The sequence below is a fragment of the Lithobates pipiens genome, unplaced genomic scaffold (genome assembly GCF_037356315.1).
Source record: "Lithobates pipiens isolate NorthernLeopardFrog02 unplaced genomic scaffold, aLitPip1_a1.2 Scaffold_13, whole genome shotgun sequence".
Classification (NCBI taxonomy): Eukaryota; Metazoa; Chordata; class Amphibia; order Anura; family Ranidae; genus Lithobates; species Lithobates pipiens.
The window spans coordinates 229,159,136-229,184,026 of NW_027507718.1; the positions used below are offsets into that span (position 1 = coordinate 229,159,136).

Sequence of the window (24,891 nt, forward strand, 5' to 3'; positions counted from 1 at the left end):
AAATTTGTCCGTCTGTGTGTATGCAACACAAGTTTCGGACAAAATCCGTCCGACAAAATCCGACGGATTTTGTTGTCAGAATGTCTGACCGTGTGTACAAGGGCTAAGAGTGGCAAGGATGTGGAATTCCCTTCCACAGGCGGTGGTCTCAAGAAACTATTAGATAAGCACCAGAACAACCACAACATACAGGGATATACAATGTAATACTGACATATAATCACACACATAGGTTGGACTTGATGGACTTGACGTGTCTTTTTTCAACCTCACCTACTATGCAACTATGTAACAGCAGTGTACATTTTTTTTTAAGAAAGGAATATTATTTTTTGGATGCCATCCTAAATGCCGCCCATCCCTTCCCCTTTTTCTTTGTAGTTGTAGCAAAAATACATCTGAGAACTTCAATATTCCTCCTTCCCTTTAATCTCAGTCTCCTAATTTACTGATTCTGTGTAACGGTGTAGCAATGCTGGTACCATTGCAACACTTTTCTCAGAATTTCACTAAATTCTTTTTACAGAGGCATAGTTGCCAACTGTCCCGAATTTCCCGGGACATTCCAGGGATTAGGACCCTTTTCCCGATTTAATTGTGTCCCGGGAACTGTCCCGGGAAATTCGGTTAGTCACGATTTTTCACCGCCGGCTGCTAGAGGTCTGCGGCCGGCGGAGATAATGTCTCCACTGGCCGCCATTTTAAAGAAGACCAGAAGCTGGTCTACAATAGAGATGCTGCGGTGCCGCCCACCCCCACCCCGCTGCCAGTGTCTGTGAACTGTAATGGAAAGGGGCAGAAGGTTGGTGGCGCCACAGCTCAATCTCATTCCGCGCGGCAACTACGGTCTGGAAGTCAGAGGGGGCAGTCTGGATGTCGGGAGCCAGTCTGGATGTCAGAGGGGTTCCAGTCTGGATGTCAGAGGGGGGCTAGTATGGATGTTGGGGGCAGTCTAGATGTCGGGAGCCAGTCTGGATGTCAGAGGGGGCAGTCTGAATGTCAGAGGGGGGCCAGTCTGGATGTCAGAGGGGGGCCAGATGTTAGGAGGACTGATGGGGACACCAGATGTTAGGAGGACTGATGGGGACACCAGATGTTAGGAGGACTGATGGGGACACCAGATGTAAGGAGGACTGATGGGGACACCAGATGTAAGGAGGACTGATGGGGACACCAGATGTAAGGAGGACTGATGGGCACACCAGATGTAAGGAGAACTGATGGGCACACCAGATGTAAGGAGGACTGATGGGGACACCAGATGTAAGGAGGACTGATGGGCACACCCGATGTAAGGAGGACTGATGGGCACACCAGATGTAAGGAGGATTGATGGGCACACCAGATGTAAGGAGGGGCTCTGCTGATGGAGACACAGATGTGAGGAAGGCTGCTCTGATGGGGCACCTGATGTAAGGAGGGACTCTGCTGGGGGCACCTGATGGCATCTGGTGGCAGACAACGTGGCTAGTGACACGCTCATGGCTCCCACTGATTCTGCATTATGGTGAGTTGACTGATTTCATTTTATATTACAATGTAATAATAGAAATAATGCGCTTCAATCATCCTGACACCATAACAATCATGGTGCCGGGATGATTGAAGCACTAACACCAGGTATTTGGAGTATCTTTATCTGCCGATTATCAAACTCTGGAAAACACATATTGCTATTGTGGTGTAGGATCTGGGGCTGCTGTCCCTCCATCCCCCCCCCTTTTCCCTCTCCGCCCCGCATTCATCTCAGACTCTAACCACACCCATTTGATCCACGTCCATGTAAGCCACACCCACTATTTTATGTAAACCACGCCCATATGTTGCCGCAAAGCGCTGCATTTTCACCTTTTCCTATGCCACGCCTATAACCACATGCACCGCCCCCTAATTATAATACAACTCTGCCCACAGCCAAAAAAGTTCCCCGGAATTTTTTTTACAATGTTGGCAACTATGCAGAGGGCATATATAAAACTCCCCAAAATGTAGACTATGGAAAAAAACGAATCATTAGCAGAGGGATATTAAGTGTTAAAGCACCGAAAATCTGTGTGGTGGCAGTCTAGTCAGTAGTGAGTGAAGTTTTTGTTTTGGTGGTGCTCATGATAAAGGTAAGGATGGGCAAAGAATATTAGACCCTACTACTACTAGTTATTATTATGACACTTCTGACTTATCTAAATCAGATGATGATGTAGGAGACAGAACATAGCTCAGTATTACCAGGAGGAGATAACATATCAACAAAAACTGAAGCCAACACTACACATATTTAGGAATTTTGACTCTCAAAGGGTTAACAAATTTCAATCACACTGTCCTGTGGGAATGCTTGGTTATCCAATCCACCACCTCCTCTGCATGCTTTGCCTTGTAAAGCATGTCCACTGACAGAAAATGCCAGACATACTCTGCCAAAGGTGTTGCCTGACCACTGCTTTGGCCTGCAATCGCACTACTTGCTCTCCTCTTACTAGCTCCATCTGATGAATTCTGCCTCTCCCTTTAGCCTGCCCAGGCATAATGACAATAGGGGATTGACTAAATGTTAGTAGCTATGGCAATGGGGAGATTTTTGTTTGGCTATAAGGCTCGGTTCACACTGCTATGATGTCTGTGATCGGATGTGATTTGCACCGCACTGCAGCGCAAATCCCATGCGATCTCCATGCGATGCGATTTCAGCCATACAGATAGTACTCGTACAGGACCCTTTTTTTAGTCCGCTGCAGAATCGTATCGCAAGGGTGTTCACACCATGCGATCTGATTCCTGTCTGAGTTTGCAGATCGCACTGCGATATGCGAACTGATTTGGAGGTGTCATTAACTTTTAATTGACACTCCCAGTAGTTTGCATAGGGCAGTGTGAACTGCCGCCGGGAGACATGCGATGCAGGAACCCGCAGTGGATTCGCAGCGTTCCTGCATCGCAGAAGTGTGAACCTAGCCTAAGTACCATAGATGTGTTGTTTTAGTGCACTTGACACTGTAATGATTTTGTGTATTAAAGCGGAGGTCCACCCTAAAATGGACCTTCCGCTCATCGGATTCCTCCTCCCCTCCGGCGCTACAATTGGCACCTTTCAGGGGGGAGGGGGGTGCAGTTACCTGGATAATCCAGGTAACTGCACCCACTTCCGGGCTAGCTCTCTGCGGAAAGGGGCGTACATTACGCCCCTTTCCGCAAGTGTCCGCCCCCTTCCGCAAGTGCCCCGCTGCCTGCTGGGAAACACACAGATCCCAGAGGCAGCGGGGACCGTCCTCATTGCGCAGCGCGGCTCACGCATGCGCAGTAGGGAACCGGGAATTGAAGCCGAAAGGCTCCATTTCCTGATTCCCATACCCAAGATGGCGGCGGCAGCACTCGAGTGTCGATCTAGAGATCGGCTTCGGGTGCCGACATCGCGGGCGCGCTGGACAGGTAAGTGTCACTATTTTAAAAGTCAGCAGCTGCAGTATTTGTAGCTGCTGACTTTTAAAAAAAATAAAAAACGCAGAGTCCCGGCGGACTCCCGCTTTAAACTAGACCAGAATAAGACACCAACAAGTTTATGCTGAATGGCATGAATAGTGATCATTAAATATTTGCTGCGAATGCAGCCTGGCAGCAAATGTGAACCTCATCCTTAATTTTCTCTTTATTCAGCTATGCACGGTGGCAAGTCCTCTTTGATCCAAGGTTTCTCTATAATATGCAGCAGAAATAATGTTGAGGTAGGAAAAGGAGACCACCTGCTAAACTTGATCCTCTCCCAAAAGTTGTATCCCTCCTTCTCCTCTCAACCATTGCTAGTACTCCACTGCAGAGTGTATGGATAGAAAACATTTACAGTAATCTGCCTGTTTACTTAGGGGGTCATTTACTATAGCGCCGCTCCCTAATTGGCAATAATTATCACTCAAATTTTCGCAATTTTGCTAATTAGCTAATTTGCTAAAACAGAAAACACTATAGCGCTGGTGACAAAATACTCCCAAAATCGAATTTACTATAGCTTCCATAAAACAGATAGCGCTCAAACCCAAACTCTTGTTAGGACCTGGAGAATTGCACATGGAAATAATGTTTAGAGCATGATATGATCACCTAAATGGCACTGAAATATGCAGTATATTGTTTAACCGCTAGCCGGCCAGCCTCCTTCATTTTACTGTGGCACGATCCCATGAACCGTCATAGCTAGACAGGATAGCAGTAGCGCACTCTGCACAGTGATGCTGATGCTCGTATCCGACAGTTGCGATAACCGCCAGCCACTCTTACAGGAGAGAATTTCCCTTCCTAGGTGTAGATTTCATTTCACTTCCTGTTGTGTCCTTCCGTTTGCAAGTAGGAGACATTTGTAAGTTGGATATTTGAAAGTAGGGGCCTGCCCTATATGCTCTGCAGAAATGTGGGCCTAAGTGACTCTTGGTGGGTGCTGGAACACCCTGCTGTGAACTATTATATCAAGAATTGTAATTACATGCCATTGTTGAACAGTGGTAGAAAAATTGAGCCTTTGGTGGTGGTGGTGGTGCTGATGGTGCCATAACACTGTAAGTCCTCACAGTTACTCTTGGTGGGCACTGGAATGGGCTCTGCTGTGAAATATTATATCAAGAATTGTAATTACATGCACCTGTTGAACAGGGGCAGAAAAATTGGGCCTTAGGCATTGGTGCCACAACACTGCAACACCTCACAGAAACTCTAGTTGGAGAGCAGGAATGAGCCCTGCTGCAAAGTAATGGATCAAAAATTGTAATTACCAGCCCCTGTTAAACAGGGGCTGAAAAATTGGGCCTTAGGCACTGGTGCCACAACTCTGCAACCATTCACAAATATTGTAGTTGAGCGCAGCAATGAACCGTCCTGCAAAATATTGCAAAAACAATTGTAATTGCATGCCCCTGTTAAACAGGGGCTGAAAAATTGGGCCATAGGCACTGGTGCTGGTGTCACGACACTGCAACCCCTCACAGATACTCTAGTTGGATTGCAGGAATGAGCCCTGCCGCACAGTATTGCATCAAAAATTTTAATTACCAGCCCCTGTTAAACAGTGGCTAAAAAATTGGGCCTTAGCCACTGGTGGCAGTGCCCAGAACCGAAAATGTTGTTCCAAGCTATCAGCATGATCATTGAGGAGGAAGAGGATAGTCAGTCAGCATAACAGGATAGTCACTCAGTATCAGTATAGGCAGTCTTGAAGGGATCTGACATTTAAAAAAAAAAATATTCGGTTACATCAGCCTCAGGTGCTTGGTAGCTGGTGGTGATCTAAGACTGATTCATTTTTATGAAGGTTAGTCGATCAACTGAGTCGGTGAACAGGCACACCCTGTGATCGGTTACAAAGCCTCCAGCAGCACTAAATGTGCATTCCAAAAGAACGCTGGATGCAGGACAGGCCAGTAGCTCAATTGCATACTGTGCAAGCTCCGGCCAGTGATACATCCTCAAGACCCAGTAACCCAGAGGATTTTCGGTGGGAAAGGTGTCCAAGTCTGATCTTGCCCTTAGGTATTTCTGCACCATGTAAATCAGACATTGGCGATGGTTGCGGAGTCCTCTGGGTCACTAAGGATGACATGATCCGCAGCCACCTCTTCCCAGCCACGTTCAAGTCCATGGGAGTGACTGATGCCATTGAGACGAGGGAAGAGTCCACGTTGGCAGCTGCTTTGCCAGTACCCTGAGCCTGGCTGAGAGAGGATGAGGTGGATGAGGACAGCTTGGCCATCCACTCTACCAAGTCTTTGGCATGTTGCGGCTCAACACGTTCAGCTGACAAAAATAAGGACAAGCATTTCCCATGGCCACGTGCTGATGAGGATGCACCGTGTCCATGACCAGCACTGTTGCCTCTAGATACAGAGCCTGCTTGCCCTCGTTTATTGGCTCGTGACTGTCTGCCTATCCTTGTTGGCCTTCCAGACATACTAATAGCCTGCAGGGAGATGTAGCTGCACAAAGCTGGGATGCATATTCTGATTATACTGCAGCTAGCAGAATCAACTACCTGCCTGTAGTATTATTACTATGAGAACACCAGCAATTGGGGTAGCTTTAAGTGCACACTGTGCAGTTGACACAATACACCGAATGTAATTACTGCAGCTGCCTGCCTGTGGTATAGGATTTGAAGAACACCAGCGATTGGGGTAGCTTTAGGTGCACACTGTGCAGATGACACAATACACCAACTGTAATTACTGGAGCTGCCTGCGGTATAGGATCAGCCGAACACCAGCAATTGCGGTAGCTTTAGGTGCAAACTGTACAGATGACACAGTACACCGACTGTAATTACTGCAGCTGCCTGCCTGTGGTATAGGATCAGACGGACACCAGCAATTGGGGTAGCTTTAGGTGCACACTGTGCAGATGACACAATACACCGACTGTAATTACTGCAGCTGCCTGCCTGTGGTATAGGATCAGATGGACACCAGCAATTGGGGTAGCTTTAGGTGCACACTGTGCAGATGACACAATACACTGACTGTAATTACGAAGCTGCCTGCCTGTGGTATAGGATCTGAAGAACATCAGCAATTGGGGTAGCTTTAGGTGTACACTGTGCAGGTGGCACAATACACCAACTGTAATTGCAACAGCTTCAAATGAAATTCAAAGATACTGTCTCTCCGTCTATCTCTCTCTCCACCGACGCAACACACTACGCAAGGCTGCCGAGCAGGCGGCCTTATATAGTGTGGGGCGTGTACTATACCCCCTGAGCCATAATTGGCCAAAGCCACCCTGGCTTTGGCCAATGACAGCTCACTGTACAGGCGGAGCTGTGATTGGCCAAGCATGTGGGTCATAGTGCATGCTTGGCCAATCATCAGCCAGCAATGCTCTGCGATGCCACAGTGAATTATGGGCCGAATTTGGCGCGAACGGCCCATAACGTTTCGGAATTCACCGAATGGTCGAACAGCCGATGCTTGAGTCGAACATGGTTTGACTCGAACAAGAAGCTCATCCCTAACCCCCACCAAGAACTCCCGTATCTGCTGGCAATGCCAGAATATATGATCGAAATCAGAAGTGGTAGAGGTATAGCACCAACAGGCTGCGTCACTTGAACCATATATACTGGATATTCTCGCTGGGGTGTAATAAACCCTATGGAGTATCTTGAAATTGAATATAAGGGTCACGAGCCAAGACTAAGGCCCCGAATGGGTGATCCTACATATCATCCCAATCATCCCTCTGAAAATTGGGGACTAATGAGCTCCATTTATCCCTACACTAGACTTGTGCACAATGGAAAATTTTGTTTAGTTTCGGTTCGTTGTCATTCATAAAATACATCATTTCGTTCTGTTATATTCGTTATGTTACATTAATACGTTTTCGGATAATTCGTTATTATTCGTAGAGTGTCGAATTCATTCGTTCGTATTCGTTGAAATTCGCTATTTATGTATGTATAGACATTCGTGATAATGATTCGTAGTTTGGAAAGTCATTATATTTATTGAATCTTTTAACACACACAATGACAACGTCTCTTATCCTCATCTCAAATACAATACAACACCCTTCTAACTCAGTTCTCAGGAATGCACTTTGCCAGTAATCCATCCTCCGGCACAAAATTAATTAGCTGATTGGACTATAATATTTACTTTGAGCTGACCTTTTATTTCATTAGATCTTTAAAGAATTACCAAATCATGTCGAATGCATTTGAATGCATTCAAATTAATTTGTTATATTTCTTTCGTATTTGTTGTAATTCGTTATTTTTTTATTCGGACATTCGGATGCATCCAAATGTCCGAAAGATGCAAAATTCGGCCGAATTTCAATTAGTTGCAAAACTAATTGCACATGCCTACCCTACACTTGCTGAGTGCCTTTGGCCTTTCAACAAACAGCTCTTTATACACTTCCGACAGCGTCTTTTGCATAGATTCATCGCACAGCAACTGTTCCAGAGGAGAAGACTCCAGTGTGTCAGCACCAAACTGTTACGAATGTATGCCTCAGCTGAAGATAACGGAGAAGGTACCAGTTCAGGAGGCTGTGTCTATCTTTCAGTTGGTCAAAGGTGAGCAGCCCACCCCCCACTATATCTTTCAATTGTTTGATGACTACCCGGGCCCATAATATCGGGTCCGAAATCACAACAAAATGGGATAATCTAGGATTAAACCATAAGGGAGTGTCTGGGGACCATACCTCAGTCCTAAAGCGCATTAACATCTTTGCCCTGTCCCATACATGAATAGTAGCGTGCATTGAGCCAGCTAAAGGTGACGACACTTGTGGACCCCTATATACCAGATAATAAAGACTCTCACAGGATCCCATAAGTGCGGCCACAAGTACTGTTAACACGTCTTCATCATCTTGCAACAGCCAGTGCCTGGCAACCACCATTTGTCCTGCTAGAAAATACGTAAATATGTCTGGTAGATCTAGTCCTCCCTGCCCAAGGGGTTCCTGTAGTGTAACCAATACCTATTCTGGGGTGACTTGAAGACCATGGGAATTAAACAGACTATTTGCACGCTTAAAGAATGAGCAAGGGATCCAAATTGAAGCATTATACAAAAAATACAAAAAAACTGGTAAAATCTTCATATTAAAAATGTTCACACTACCAATCAAGGAAAGTGGTAAATGCCTCCAGGTCATCCAACTGAGTCTTAACTTTGGTGAGGAGCAGCATTAAATTAAGTGATAGATCATCTCTGCCCAGGCTGACAATTCTACAGACTCAGCTCTCCTTGAATAAGAAGAGTCTAGGGTGGCGCTCAAAATTGCATTAAAATTACCTGCTATAATGAGAAGCAAATGCATGAGGGGAGCCAACTTACTTAACCACTTGCCGACCGCCGCACGACGATATACGTCGACAGAATGGCACGGGCAGGCATATGGGCGTATATAAACGTCCCTGCCTTCCCGCGGGTGGGGGGCCCGATCGGGCCCCCCCCGGTGCCTGCGGCGGTCGGTATCCGTTCAGGAGCGATCCGGGATGAGGGGGCGGCCATTCATTCATGGCCACCCCCTCGTGATCGCTCCTGACGAATGGAAGTGAGGCGTGACATCACTTCCTCTCCTGTAATGTAAACACAGGCAGAGGAAGTGATGTAATCTCTCCTCCGTGTCGGTGAGTTGCACCAACACGACACTACACAGTAGAACATGCCAGGCACACTCTCACCCCCCCGATCACCCCCCCCAATCACCCCTGCCCCCCCAGTCACAGTGACACCAATTGCATTTTTTATTTTTTTTTGCATTGGTGTCATTTGTGACTGTAATAACTGTTAGGGCAGTTAGGGTTAGCCCCCTTTAGTTCTAAGGTACCCCCCTAACCCCCCCAATAAAGGTTTAACCCCGTGATCACCCCCCGTCGCCAGTGTCACTAAGGCTGGGTTCACATTGCAGCGGTTTATGAGAACGGATGTGATTCGCACCGCACTGCAGTGCAAATCACATCCGATCTCTGTGCGATTCGAGTTCAGCCATACAGATAGTATGGCTGAATTCGCGTTGCACCCGCCGCAAACTCGCACGGGACCCTTTTTTTGGTCCGCAGCAGAATCGGATCGCATGGGTGTTCACACCATGCGATCCGAGTTTGCAGATCGCACTGCGATATGAGAACTGATCTGGGGGTGTCATTAACATTTCACTGACACTCCCAGCAGTTCGCATAGGGCAGTGTGAACTGCCGCCGGGAGGCATGCGATGCGGGAACCCGCCGCGGATTCGTGGCGTTCCCGCATCGCTCCAGTGTGAACCCAGCCTAATAAGCGATCGTTTTTCTGATCGCTGTATTAGTGTCACAGGTGACGCTAGTTAGGCAGGTAGGTATTTAGGTTCGCCGCAGCTTTTTATAGCGCCAGGGACCCCCATATACTACCGCATAAAGCCCCCTGATTGCCCCCTAGTTAACCCTTTCACCAGTGATCACCATATAACTGTTACAGGTGACGCTGGTTGGTTAGTTATTTTTTTATAGTTTCAGGGCACCCGCCATTTATTACCTAATAAAGGTTTAACCCCCTGATCACCCGGCGGGTGATATAAGTTTGAGGGTCAGATAAGGTCTGCGTCACCCCAGGCAGCGTCAGATTAGTGCCAGTACCGCTAACACCCACGCACAAAGCATACACCTCCCTTAGTAATATAGTATCTGATCAGATCTATATTAGCGTCGCCAGCAGTTTAGGTTTCCCAAAACGCATTGTTAGTGGGATCAGCCCAGATACCTGCTAGCACCTGCGTTTAGCCCCTCCGCCAAGCCCAGACCAGCCCACCCAAGTGCAGTATCGATCGATCACTGTCACTTACAAAACACAACACACATAACTGCAGCGTTTGCAGAGTCAGGCCTGATCCCTGCGATCGCTAACAGTTTTTCTTGTAGCGTTTTGATACAGTCGCTGACAGCCTAGGTGTTTTTTTTACCTGTGAGTCTCACTAGTGTACCCCTAAATTTAGGGGTGTCTACTTTCCAAAATGGGGTCATTTGGGGGGGGGGGGGGGTTGTGCCATCTTGGCATTTTATGGCCTTCAAAACTGTAATAGGTAGTGAGGAGTGAAGTCAAAAATTTACGCCCTTAGAAAGCCTGAAGGCGGTGCTTGGTTTTCGGGCCCTGTACGCGGCTAGGCTCCCAAAAAGTCCCACATATGTGGTATCCCCGTACTCAGGAGAAGCAGCAGAACTTATTTTGGGGTGTCATTTCACATATGCCCATGGCATGTGTGAGCAATATATCATTTAGTGACAACTTTGTGAAAAAAAAATAAAAAAAAATAAAAGTTTGTAATTTTCCCGCAACTTGTGCCAAATATAAAATATTCCATGGACTCAACATGCCTCTCAGCAAATAGCTTGGGGTGTCTACTTTCTAAAATGGGGTCATTTGTGGGGGTTTTGTGCCATCTTGGCATTTTATGGCCTTCAAAACTGTAATAGGTAGTGAGGAGTGAAGTCAAATATTTACGCCCTTAGAAAACCTGAAGGCGGTTCTTGGCTTTCGGGGCCCCGTACGCGGCTAGGCTCCCAAAAAATCCCACACATGTGGTATCCCCATACTCAGGAGAAGCAGCAGAATTTATTTTGGGGTGTCATTTCACATATGCCCATGGCATGCGTGAGCAATATATCATTTAGTGACAACTTTGTGAAAAAAAAAATAAAATAAAAAAGTTAGTAATTTTCCCGCAACTTGTGGCAAAATATAAAATATTCCATGGACTCAACATGCCTCTCAGCAAATAGCTTGGGGTGTCTACTTTCTAAAATGGGGTAATTTGTGGGGGTTTTGTGCCATCTTGGCATTTTATGGCCTTCAAAACTGTAATAGGTAGTGAGGAGTGAAGTCAAAAATTTACGCCCTTAGAAAGCCTGAAGGCGGTGCTTGGTTTTCGGGGCCCCGTACGCGGCTAGGCTCCCAAAAAGTCCCACATATGTGGTATCCCCGTACTCAGGAGAAGCAGCAGAACTTATTTTGGGGTGTCATTTCACATATGCTCATAGCATGTGTGAGCAATATATCATTTAGTGACAACTTTGTGTAAAAAAAGAAAAACATTTTTTTTTGTCATTATTCAATCGCTTGAGGCAAAAAAATAAAATATTCAATGGGCTCAACATGCCTCTTATCAATTTCCTTAGGGTATCTACTTTCCAAAATGGGGTCATTTGGGGGGGTTTTGTACTGCCCTGCCATTTTAGCACCTCAAGAAATGAGATAGGCAGTCATAAACTAAAAGCTGCGTAAATTCCAGAAAACGTACCTTAGTTTGTAGATGTGACAACTTTTGCGCAAACCAATAAATATACAGTTATTGACTTTTTTTTTACCAAAGACATGTGGCTGAATACATTTTGGCCTAAATGTATGACTAAAATTGAGTTTATTGGATTTTTCTAATAACAAAAAGTAGAAAATATAATTTTTTTTCAAAATTTGCGGTCTTTTTACGTTTATATCGCAAAAAATAAAAATCGCAGAGTCAGTCAAATACCTTTAAAAGAAAGCTCTATTTGTGGGAAAAAAAGGACGCAAATTTTGTTTGGGTACAACATTGCATGACCGCTCAATTACCAGTTAAAGCAGCGCAGTGCCAAATTGTAAAAAGACCTCTGGTCATTGACCAGCAAAATGGTCAGGTCTGAAAGTGGTTAATAAGTCATACAGCACCTGAAATGGGGGATGCACATAAACATTAACCAACACCATTTTATATATATATATATATATATATATATATATATATATATATATATATATATATACAGTGCCTTGCGAAAGTATTCGGCCCCCTTGAACTTTTCAACATTTTGCCACATTTCAGGCTTCAAACATAAAGATATAAAATTTTAATTTTTTGTGAAGAATCACCAACAAGTGGGACACAATTGTGAAGTGGAACAAAAGCTATTGGATTTTTAAAACTTTTTTAACTAATAAAAAAATGAAAAGTGGGGCGTGCAAAATTATTCGGCCCCCTTGCGTTAATACTTTGTAGAGCCACCTTTTGCTGCGATTACAGCTGCAAGTCGCTTGGGGTATGTCTCTATTAGTTTTGCACATCGAGAGACTGAAATTCTTGCCCATTCTTCCTTGCAAAACAGCTCGAGCTCAGTGAGGTTGGATGTAGAGCGTTTGTGAACAGCAGTTTTCAGCTCTTTCCACAGATTCTCAATTGGATTCAGGTCTGGACTTTGACTTGGCCATTCTAACACCTGGTATATGTTTATTTTTAAACCATTCCTTTGTAGATTTTGCTGTATGTTTGGGATCATTGTCTTGTTGGAAGATAAATCTCCGTCCCAGTTTCAGGTCTTTTGCAGACTCCAACAGGTTTTCATCCAGAATGGTCCTGTATTTGGCTGCATCCATCTGACCAGAGCACCTTCTTCCATATGTTTGGTGTGTCTCCCAGGTGACTTGTGGCAAACTTTAGACGAGACTTTTTATGGATATCTTTGAGAAATGGCTTTCTTCTTGCCACTCTTCCATAAAGGCCAGATTTGTGCAGTGTACGACTGATTGTTGTCCTATGGACAGACTCTCTCACCTCAGCTGTAGTTCTCTGCAGTTCATCCAGAGTGATCATGGGCCTCTTGGCTGCATCTCTGATCAGTCTTCTCCTTGTCTGAGCTGAAAGTTTAGAGGGACGGCCAGGTCTTGGTAGATTTGTAGTGGCCTGATACTCCTTCCATTTCAAAATGATTACTTGCACAGTGCTCCTTGGGATGTTTAAAGCTTGGGAAATATTTTTGTATCCAAATCCGGCTTTAAATTTCTCCACAACATTATTACGGACCTGCCTGGTGTGTTCCTTGGTCTTCATGATGCTCTGCACTTTCAACAGAACCCTGAGACTATCACAGAGCAGGTGCATTTATACAGAGACTTGATTACACACAGGTGGATTCTATTTATCACCATCAGTCATTTAGGACAACATTGGATCATTCAGAGATCCTCGCTGAACTTCTGGAGTGAGTTTGTTGCACTGAAAGTAAAGGGGCCGAATAATTTTGCACGCACCACTTTTCAGTTTTTTATTTGCTAAAAAAGTTTAAAATATCCAATAGATTTCGTTCCACTTCACAATTGTGTCCCACTTGTTGGTGATTCTTCACAAAAAATTTAAATTTTATATCTTTATGTTTGAAGCCTGAAATGTGGCAATAGGTTGAAAAGTTCAAGGGGGCCGAATACTTTCGCAAGGCACTGTATATATATATATATATATATATATATATATATATATATATATATATATATAATCAGCTACAATAATCATCACATAATGACCCCCTGGATCTGTTATGACCTGAGGAATGGTACAGGGGACAGCTTTACTGATCAAAATAGCCACTCTCCTAGCATGCATGGCACATTCCAGGAGCGCCCTAAAGTCAAAACCCTATTGCCATCTAAATGTGTCTCCTGTAAGAAGACTATATGGGGCTTAAGTTTCTTCATATATTGGAACATTAGGGCTCGGCAGAATTTATCGTTTAAGCCTCTAACATTTCAAGACATCAAATTGAACGTGGTTTCCACCATAGATATACATTATAGAGATATCTATCGAATAACATAACATTACTAGAGATTCAAGCAACCAATGACCCCTTAGGGCCTCAGGTAATTTTCACCCTAAATGAGGCCAAAGGTATAGTATGAAACATTGCACAGACCAACTCACAATTTTTCCTAGTCCCATGTAACTCTCTGCTGCTATGTAAAACTTTGGAACAAATACACGCAGCGTAGTCCCGAAAGAATTAGCAAAAAAATAGGTCTAAAACGTAGAGAAATAAAAAAAACTTCTAGTGATAGACAGTCCAAAAGAAGTAATAAATGCTTCTGTGTAATCTCCGTTCCATGTCCCACAAAGGCAAACCCTCCCCCCACATGTTTCCAGGAGTGATGGTTTCTCCATACGTCAATAATAAAATATCTCTAGCAGGAAGGTTATATTGCAGGAGCCCTCTAAGAAGTTCTGGTCCAGCTAGCAACACAGTCAAGGAGGATTTTAAAGGTGGGGAGTTAAAGTGCACCGTTAGCACCGTTAGTGTATCGTTAGCTCCCAATAGGAACGCCATCACCAACCCTGCAGAATTCAGGATCCCCCAAGTCTCCAAGACAAGTGAGACCCCAGCCTCTGGCTCACAGGCTATCAATCCGCTCACTGGCCTCCTCAGGCATATCAAAGAATCAGACCAGCCCCTGTGGGGGATCTGCAGTCGGCTGGGATAAAGCATGCTATACTTGATGCTTTTGTCACCTCATTGAAGGATCTGCAGTGCTTTTGGAAATCTGACAAAAAAATCCGGGAATACGATCTACTTGGTGTTTTCATATGGCAATTCAGGATGCTTTTATGCCTCCGCCAAAATCATATCCCTATCTCAGAAATTCAAGAGCAGGACCAGGAATGGTCTAGGAGGTGAACCCTCTGGGCGTTTTCCAGTAGGCACCCTGTGCGCCCTTTCAACAACATACGTAGACGGCATATCAGGCAGGTTCAGCAGTTTTTTGAACAGGGTTTCAGCAAAAATAGCAGGACGCAAGCTCTCAGCTCCCTCTAGCAGGCCCACTACACAAATGTTATTATGCCTCTGCCTGTTTTCTGCATCATCCACAGGGAACTCACCAGTGATTGTAGCTCCGCAATTTGTGAGGTGTGTGAGCCCTGCTGATCCTCCACCGTGTCAATCCGGTCATCAGCTTCAGTAATCCTTCCTCTCATTTTGTCCAGATCATGGTGGATCAGGGTGCATTCAGATACCAAATGATCTACGTGACCATCATCATTGCTTTAAAGCCCACTGTGGCTGCCAGGATCGGCTTAGTTACTGTGTCTGGAGCTGCTTCCAGTAATGTAGGAGAGAGAGCAGTCTCCTGTGCAGCAGAGGAGTATGCCATGGCCGAAGGTGACGCTGACGTTCCCGAGCTCTGCACTTTCCCCTGCCTGCTCCGTGCTCTGGAAGCAGAGGCTAAGATGGCGCCTGGTGAACTTGTGCCCTGCCCCTTCCCTGAGCATGGGGATTTTGGATCCTTGGAGCCTTTTCCTCTGCCTTTTGCAGATATAATCGCTGCTGTGGGTTGTCCTGGATGCTTGGGGGAGCAACTTTACCTTTTTATTTCATGGAGAGGGTCTGCAATCAGGGTAATAGGAGCAGATTATCACAGGGCTCTGGAGTCACATGTCCGTCCTGCTTCACATCCTGGCCACGCCCCCCAAAAAGATAATCTACTTTGAAAAAGTGATTTCTACACTGAAAAAAAGTCTGAGAAGAGATAAATTCCCTGTCTCTGTACAAGTAGTTGCCAGAACAACTGAGCATGCTCAGACATACAGCTGACTCTCATTTTAACTCCCATGACTTTTTTACAGGGCCCTATAGTGAATACCAAAATAAACGCTGGGCTAAAATGCATTTTTGAGAGTGAAATTTCGTGCTATGTAGCCCAATGCAAGTTTCAGCCATTGATTATAATGGTACAATTGTAACTTACCCAAATAAATACTTTTAATGTTGAGATGAATTGTATCTTTATCCCAAATTGTCCTTGTAACAATTTTGCTTCTTCTTCATCTATTTTGTTTTTAAGAATGCTAGAATGTGGAATGTTTTCATGTTTTGGTCAAATATATTTTTCTCTGTCACTTTTACTTGTTGCTCGCCATCTCACAAAAATCTTTACCCAAACTCACACAGGTGTCTTTAAAAAACACAAACAATACCATTGCTGATGCAAATTTAAAATGAGTCACAATTTTGTGTGTTTTTTATTATTTCCACATGATCCTAATTTGAGCCCAAAAAATTTGATATGTGTACCATCATCAGAAATGAAAATGTAATTCCCAAAAATCAGAGGGTAACATCACTATTCTACACTCACACACCGAGAACCCCCAAAATATCACAGAATAAATCAAGAAGAATAACTACCGACTAATGTAATTCCGCCACCTATATGTCCAAAGAAATTTAGTATATGTGCATTTATGTGTAGAAGGGTTCCACATGTGGAAGCACGGTGGCTCACAGGTTAGCACTTCAGCCTAGCAGCACTGGGGTTCTTTTTAAAAATCCCAAATATGCCACTGTTGAGAAGTTGTCTGTTCTCCCAATGTTGTTAAACAATTTATGTGTAGGAGGGTTCCACCCCCATTGAAAATTGTGTCATATGTTTTTCATGGGCAAGGACTCTAATCAGCCTTAACATTTCCCCACCAGCACTAATTGCAGCCTCTTACCAAGAGTTATTGCTTTGACCTAAGTCCAGTCAAGGAACAGAAATTAATTAATTAAGGAATTAATCGTGACCAATTATGTCATGTCTTTGCTGCGGGAGCTCTAGAAGAATAATCCGGATGATTTTAGGAATTATCTCCAGATTACAGACCCCTGCTTTGACCAACTCTTGGCATTGTTGACCCCCTATATTAAGAAACAGGACAAATGCATGATGCTTTTATTTTATTTTTTGGTTGAATAATCATTTGATTTGGTATATTTTCTATATTTCTGGTTAAGTTCTATTGGCAGATAGCATGTCTAATTTCTTTTGTTAATGCACAATAAAAAATATGTGGAGAATAATACTTGGCTATGTGTTTTACCTAAAATGACAGTTTGGGAGTAGGCAGTTACATTTTAAAAAATACAATGTAAAATTAACAAGGGACACCAACATAGTTGTATCTTTGATCTTAAAAACTATGGGATAATGGTGCTGTGGTAACTTGTAACCCCCCCCCCCCCCGAAAAAAAAAAAAAAAAGCATAATTAATATTAATCTTGATATCACTAGAAAAAAAAAGCCTTTGCAAATTCGTTTGCAATAACTCCATCAGTATCATCAAAAAAGCAGCTTTATTATTATCTCAGATGAAGAGAATGTGCGCTGCATTTCAAGATTTCATAATTAGCCACATCACAAATGTTAATTCTCCATTACGAATGAATGCTAGTTTACAAGGCCGACCGCTTCTGGCTCGTCATTGCTTCTGAGCATGTGTGTTTGTACTTTGTACTTTTGTCTGACTGACTCGTGTACACACACTCGGAAAATCTGACAACAGACATTTGTCCGCTGACAATTTTAAAGCCTGCCATCCAGCATTTGTCCATGGAAAATCCAACGACAATTGTCCAATGGAGTGTACAAATGCATGGATTTTCTGCCAACAGCCTGACATGACACATTTGCGTGGCTTAAGTCTGGTGTGATGCTGCACAAATATTTTAATGTTGTATGCTTATGATGAATGACAAATGTGCTTTGTCACCAATTTGTGTGAAGTACCCCTCACAAAGTTGTAATTTTCTTCTTTGGACCCTCCACATGCCCAACAATGTACAAGTTTGATTTGGAGATTTTTGGGATCCCTGATCATGGGCAGTGCCTTGGACATTTGTTATTTTGAGCTTTAACCTGCACAGATATCAATGCTGAGGCATTCATTCATTTGTAAAGCGTGTGTATTCCTAATGAACAGGTGTAAGCACATGATGCCTACAAGAAAAGACAGAATTACATTGGTGGGTGTGTCCTTTACTGGGTGGGTGGAGGTGTGCTAGCAAGCTTAGCCAGGAAAGGGGGTGGGGACGAGCGAGCACTCCCCCTCCTGAGCCGTACCAGGCCGCGTGCCCTCAACATGGGGGGTGCCTTGGGGAAGGGGGGCCGCGCGCCCCCCCCCCATCCCAAAGCACCTTGTCCCCATGTTGATGAGGACAAGGGCCTCTTCCCGACAACCCTGGCCGTTGGTTGTCGGGGTCTGCGGGCGGGGGGCTTATCGGAATCCGGGAGCCCCCTTTAATAAGGGGGCCCCCGGATACCGGCCCCCCACCCTATGTGAATGAGTATGGGGTACAATGCTGCTCTCCCTTTCGGGGGGGGGGGGGGGGGCTGTGCTGATAATCATCAGATGTGCCACAACAAAGTGCCTAGATACAGAAGCATGCCCCTATAACTATATTTCCCACAAGTAAGTGATATCCCTTGTGCTGATTTTTTTTCTCTAAATTTAGGCTTTAAAGCAAATATATTTAGTACAGAATATATATAGTATAGTGAATATATAGCCCAATTGCTCCATTTCCCCTGCCAGAGCTGTCAAAACCAGCAACAGCATTGGCTACTATAACTTTGCTCCTATGATAGAATTATCATGAATTGCAACAATTTGGTTTTCCAATTAATTAATAAGCACTCTTGACAAAGTGGTCAGTTGTTGCTGAATCAATCCCCTTCCAAAGCCATGGACCTATATATATAACACGCTGCATTGTTACTGATTGCAGGTTGTTAAAATGGCCTCAAGATGGCAGTTATCTGCAGTTTAGTTGGCACAGGAACTAGTATAGCAATGCTAAGAATGCTGGAACATGTATGCTGCAGGCAGGACTTCTTTCAGATAAGCTGCAATAGAACTAGAGATTCCACATGTGTGAGCAAAAGGGCAGGAGCAAATAAAAAGGAAAGCCCGGGAACCTTTGGGGTAGAGAGAAGAAGACTTAGAGAGAGGCAGGAAGTGTGAGAAAGTGGAATGCTGATCCAGGAGACCACAGGCCTGGATTTGATTGGGCCAGAGAGCGGAGAAGGGGATTTCCAGAGCGCTGATCATACTGAGAAGCAGGATAGTCAATCCTGCAGGTAGACAGATTGAGTCTACTCCATCACCACCACTACATCTGCAGGAGGACAGCGAGAAAAGGGCCCATCCCTGGCAGTAAGGCAATTGATTCGCACCTCTACCGTGAAGGACTGGGTGAAAGGGTTCCTAACCCATACCACACTACCACATGCTACAAGCTCATCCGTTGCTGTTACCAGTTACTCAAGTTGAGGATTCTTACAGCCCAGACACTGCAGCCAATCAGTGCTGCAGCCTATCTACACTAGCTAGCTACCCATTTAAGTACGGCACACAGGATATCATCTTAAATACTTTCTGTTTACCTGATTAGACAGCAACTGTAAATGCATCAGGCCTATTCTGCCCAAAGAAGCCACAAGTTTCACAAGTCAAGTTCTGTATTTAAAGAGGAAGTAAAGGCTATTAAAACAAAAAAAAAAAAAGGCAACCTGCAAGGCAAAGGCATAATGAGCTAGTATGCATAGCACAGAATAACTTACCTGAGAACGAAGCCCCTGAGGCGGTCCTCCGTCTTCATGTCCGCCGTTGCCATGTATCCCGGTAGTGACTTCCGGGTCTCGCTGATTCGCCGGACCCGTGATGACGTCACTCCCGCGCATGCGCACGGGAGCTGACACGAGCGGCATATCGCAGTGATCTGCGGCCAGCTCAGTGCCTCTCTTTTTGTAAATATCTCCTAAACCGTATAGGTTTAGGAGATATTTCTTGGACCTACAGGTAAGCATTAATCTAGGCTTACATGTAGGTCAAAGTGATTTGTAAGGGTTTACAACCACTTTAAAGACGAGATATTCCTGTAAAATTTTGCTCTCACCCTCTTCAGCTTTGTAAACTTCTGACATCTTTAAAGTGACTTCCCAGCTTGTCACATTTATTAAAAGGGAACTCTGCTTGTTGTGCCACCATCTCTGGGTGGAGAGTCATTTCTCATAAAAAGGAGACTACCCCTCCGCTGTGCACCAACATAAAGAGCTCCATCAATCTGGCAGAAGAGTTTTCTGCCATTGTGTGTTAGGTTCTATATGGGACATTTTTTTCTTATCAAAACCCTCAAGCAGTTAAGCCCTAGGTCTGGTTACTGGGAGCCCACAAGCAAGCTAGCCTAACATTCATTGCTCTCTTTTCTGCTCATTTGTGGAACAATTCTCTCAGAAGGAAAGTTACGTTTAAACTTTAAAACCTGCAGGACGATTTGGTCTATTTAAAGTGGCACTGTTTACGTGTTTATTTGCTTCCCTTTTTTTTGTGATTTACTTTTGTGAATATCAGACCTTGATTATGTGCCTATACTGCTGCCCATTTGATTTGCATATAAACTAAATATTTTCTTCATCATACTTATCCTCTGTGTGATAACCAAGTACACGTCTAGTTGCAGATTCACAGTGGTGTCAGCAGGATTTGTGCCTCACTCAGGGCTCAATGAACAGTTATACTCAGCGGCTCCTGAAACAGTAGCGCTACATATGTTTGCCTGATATGTCATAGATGCTCCCTGTCCTATACTCAAAACCAAACCAACAAAACAGAACCACCCAAGGTAAAACTGCCCACAGCCAGGTCATGAAAGACAAAACTTTGTCACAATAAATCAGCAATGGATATGTAAAGCCGATTAAAAAAAAAAAAAGACATACGTAACGAATTCTCTGGTTTTGAGACAACCCTGCTGCATATACTTGATATAATATGGATCTAGTATAACTGTTTCAGTGATGCCACTTCAAAGATAACTTAGGCAAAAATACTACAGGATTTCACACCGGGTTGCAGTCACAACTTGAACAATATTATTGAACATACATATGACTGGGAACTTATACAGTAGTACCTTGGATTACGAGCATAATTCATTCCAGAAGCGTGCTTGTAATCCAAAGCACTCATATATCAGAGTGAGTTTCCCCATAAGAATCAATGGAAGCTCAGATAATTTGTTCCAGTGTCATTGCTAGTGTATGCAGTACTGAATTTGGCCAGAGGTGGGGGAGGGAGGGGTGCCGGAGACACTCGGAAATGCTCAGAGACACTCGGGAACGGAGTGTGTCAGAGGGTTTCCAAGTGTCTGAGCATCTCCGAGTGTCTGAGCATCTCTGAGTGTCTGCGAATGGCTCAGAGTGTCTGCGAACATCACTGGCTCCCCCGCACCTCTGACCACATGCGTTACTGCACACCCCAGAGGCTTGTATCCTGCTTGTCTTGTGAGACAACGCTTGCAAATCGAGTCAGGATTTTTAAAAAAAGGCTCTTATTGCGAAACGCTCGTATGCCGCGTTACTCACAATCTGAGGTTTTACTGTACATGAAACCCGGAATTATGCTTGTCTTTGTTGATTGATTGATTATCTTCCAGCCCCCAATGAATTACTTGATTATATTTCTAAATGTACAGGAAAACTATTATAATATGTTGCAGACCACAGGCCTTGATGCATCATAAGATTTTTTATTTCTGCATAAAAACCTATATATTTTAAAGACAAAAACAGAACAACATAAACTTTTAATATAAATACATGTTTTAAGAGATTTGGATAACATTCAAAATTCTAAAGTTAACTTTTGTTAAGCTTCAAGCTAGAGATTAGTGCAACGTAAATGATTCTGAGAAAATTCTACAAGGGATTCCTAAACTCCAGATACTTAACCCTGTGTATTTCAGTGTTTCAAGCAATATCAAACAGTAGCTTTGGAAGCTATTTTAGTAAAGGATACAAAAATATAGTCATCCATGTATCTTTTCTTAAGGTTATCCACAATAGCATCCTCTGTGATCTTGGAAAGCAAGACCATGTCATCAACTCCACTTTGCTTGACATTTTGGCTCTGCCAGTGATACCGTTCTTTGCTACCCTAGGAAGAAAAACAAAGTAGTAGTTAGTGTTTTACTGAGCTTTTACTGTATATATTTTTAATTTCATTGTAAAACAATGAAAAATTCAAGGAAATATGTCTCACTATATATCTTATATAAAAGTGACATAAATCTTGTGAAACTCTAAACAAGTTCATTTAAAAAAAAAATCCGCTGGGTATTAAAGTGGTCCAAACTGACCACTAGGGATGAGCTTCGAGTTTGAATCGAACTCATGTTCGACTCGAACATTGCCTGTTCGGCGAACAATTTGGGGTGTTCGCAGTAAATTCTAAAAGCCGCTGAACACCCTGTACAAGTCTATGGGAGAAATCTAAAGTGCTAATTTTAAAGGCTAATATGCAAGTTATTGTCCTAAAAAGTGTTTGGGGACCCGGGTCCTGCCCCAGGGAACATGTATCAATGCAGAAAAAAGTTTTCAAAACTGCCTTTTTTTCGGGAGCAGTGATTTTAATAATGCTTAAAGTGAAACAATAAAAGTGTAATATTCCTTTAGATTTCATACCTGGGGGGTGTCTATAGTATGCCTGTAAAGGGGCACATGTTTCCCGTGCTTAGAACTGTTCCTGCACAGTGTCATTTCTGCAGGAAAAAAAGTCATTTAAAATCACTCGCGGCTATAATGAATTGTCGGCTCCCGTAATACAGAGAACACTCATTGAAAGTCATTGATATAAAAAAAAGCGTGGGGTTCCCCCAATTCAATTACCAGGCCCTTGGGGTCTGGTATGGATATTAAGGGGAATCCTGCATCAAATTTAAAAAAAAAACGTGGGGTTCCCCTAAATATCCATACCAGACCCTTCAGGTCTGATATGGATTTTAAGGGGGAACTCCACGTCATTTAAAAAAAAAATTGGCGTGGAGTTCCCCCTAAAAGTCAATACCAGACCCTTTATCCGAGCATACAACCTGGCAGGCCACAGGAAATGAGGGGGGATGAGAGTGCGCCCCCCTCAGGAACCATACCAGGCCACATGCCCTCAACATTGGGAGGATGCTTTGGGGGTCTGTGACCCCTCAAAGCACCTTGTCCCCATGTTGATGAGGACAAGGGCCTCATCCCCACAACCCTGGCTGGTGGTTGTGGGGGTCTGCGGGTGGGTGGCTTATCAGAATCTGGAAGACCCCTTTAACAAGGGGACCCCCAGATCCGCCCCCCTGTTTGAAATGATAAGGGGGTACAAAAGTACCCCTACCATTTCACAAAGAAAGTGTAAAAGAATGTTAAAAAAAAAGACACACACGCCGTTGAAAAAAAAAAAAAGATTCCAGCGGTGGTAATCCACTCTTGCTATCCAGCGGCGGATGATCATCTCTCCGGGGTCCAGTGATGGCTGATCTGATCCAGTGACGGGTGATCGCTCCCACCAGTGCAGCAAATCCATCCATCCTCTGTCTCCACTGATCAGCCATCGCTGGACCCTGGAGAGATGATCATCTGTCGCTGGATAGCAAGAGTGGATTACCACAGCTGGAATCTTTTTTTAATTTTTTTTATTTTTAAAGGGCGTTTTCAAAGGTGTGTGTGTGTCTTTTTTAACATTTACACTTTCTTTATGAAATGGTAGGGGTGCTTTTGTACCCCCTTACCATTTCAAACAGGGGGGGTGGGATCTGGGGGACCCCTTGTTAAAGGGGGCTTCCAGATTCTGATAAGCCCTCCGCCCGCAGACCCCCACAACCACTGGCCAGGGTTGTGGGGATGAGGTCCTTGTCCTCATCAACATGGGGACAAGGTGCTTTGAGGGGTCACAGACCCCCAAAGCATCCTCCCAATGTTGAGGGCATGTGGCCTGATACGGTTCAGGAGGGGGGGGGCGCTCTCTCATCCCCCCCTCTTTTCACGAGGCCTGGCAGGTTGCGTGCTCAGATAAAGGGTCTGGTATGGATTTTTAGGGGAAGCTCCACGCCATTTTTTTAAATTTGGCGTGGAGTTCCCCTTAAAATCCATACTAGACCTGAAGGGTCTGGTATGGATATTTAGGGGTAACCCCACGTCATTTAAAAAAAAAATTGATGCAAGGTTCCCCTTAATATCCATACCAGACCTGAAGGACCTGGTAATTGAATTTGGGGGAACCCCCACGATTTTTTTATTATCAATAACTTTCAATGACTGTTCTCTGTATTACCGGGAGCCGACAATTCATTATAGCTGCGAGTGATTTTAAATTACTTTTTTTCCTGCAGAAATGACACTGTGCAGGGACAGTTCTAAGCACAGGAAACATGCGCCCTATTCACAGGCATACTATACACACCCCCCAGGTAGGAAATTTAAAGGAATATTACACTTTTATTGTTTCCCTTTAAACATTATTGAAATCACTGCTCTCAAAAAATTGCAGTTTTTAAAACTTTTTTTTGCATTGATATATGTCCACTGGGGCAGGACCCATGTCCCCAAACACTTTTTAGGACAATAACTTGCATATTAGCCTTTAAAATTAGCACTTTAGATTATGAACATTTAAGTCCCATAGATTTTAATAGGGTTCTAAAGTTCACACAAAGTTTAGGTCTGTTCGCAGGTTCTGGTGCGAACCGAACCAGGGGTGTTCGGCTCATCCTTACTAACCACTAGCATTTTGTACATGCTGGCAGTTCAAGATAAAGCCCTACTCCACACCAAGGGTTAAATGCTCATTTAAGCTGGCCGCACAAGGATCAAAATTCAATCCATGTATGGCCACTGTGGTTGAAGAGAAGTCGATCTACTGAATGGCTTCTGTTCAACTGCCCTGTTGGAAAATTTTCACTTGATTAGCGCTGCAGGCTATAGACATCAGCGCTGATCTGTGTATTCCGCTGTCAGAGTACAAAGACACAGCAGTAAGGATTTCAAC

The 24,891-nt window shown here is 44.1% G+C and overlaps 1 protein-coding gene across 2 annotated transcripts in view; it reads right to left on the reverse strand.

Annotated features, from left to right (window-relative positions):
* Positions 1–24,891, reverse strand: part of MYO1F (myosin IF) — a 271,660-nt gene that overhangs the window by 144,142 nt on the left and 102,627 nt on the right. Inside the window, exon 2 of one of the 2 annotated variants that reach the window (XM_077476311.1) lies at positions 21,883–22,015. In XM_077476311.1, coding sequence (XP_077332437.1) covers positions 21,883–21,960 — 78 coding nt within the window. In that variant the 5' untranslated portion in view covers positions 21,961–22,015. Of the gene's footprint in view, positions 1–21,882; positions 22,021–24,891 lie in introns of both variants that reach the window. The other variant, XM_077476310.1, reaches the window with a different exon arrangement.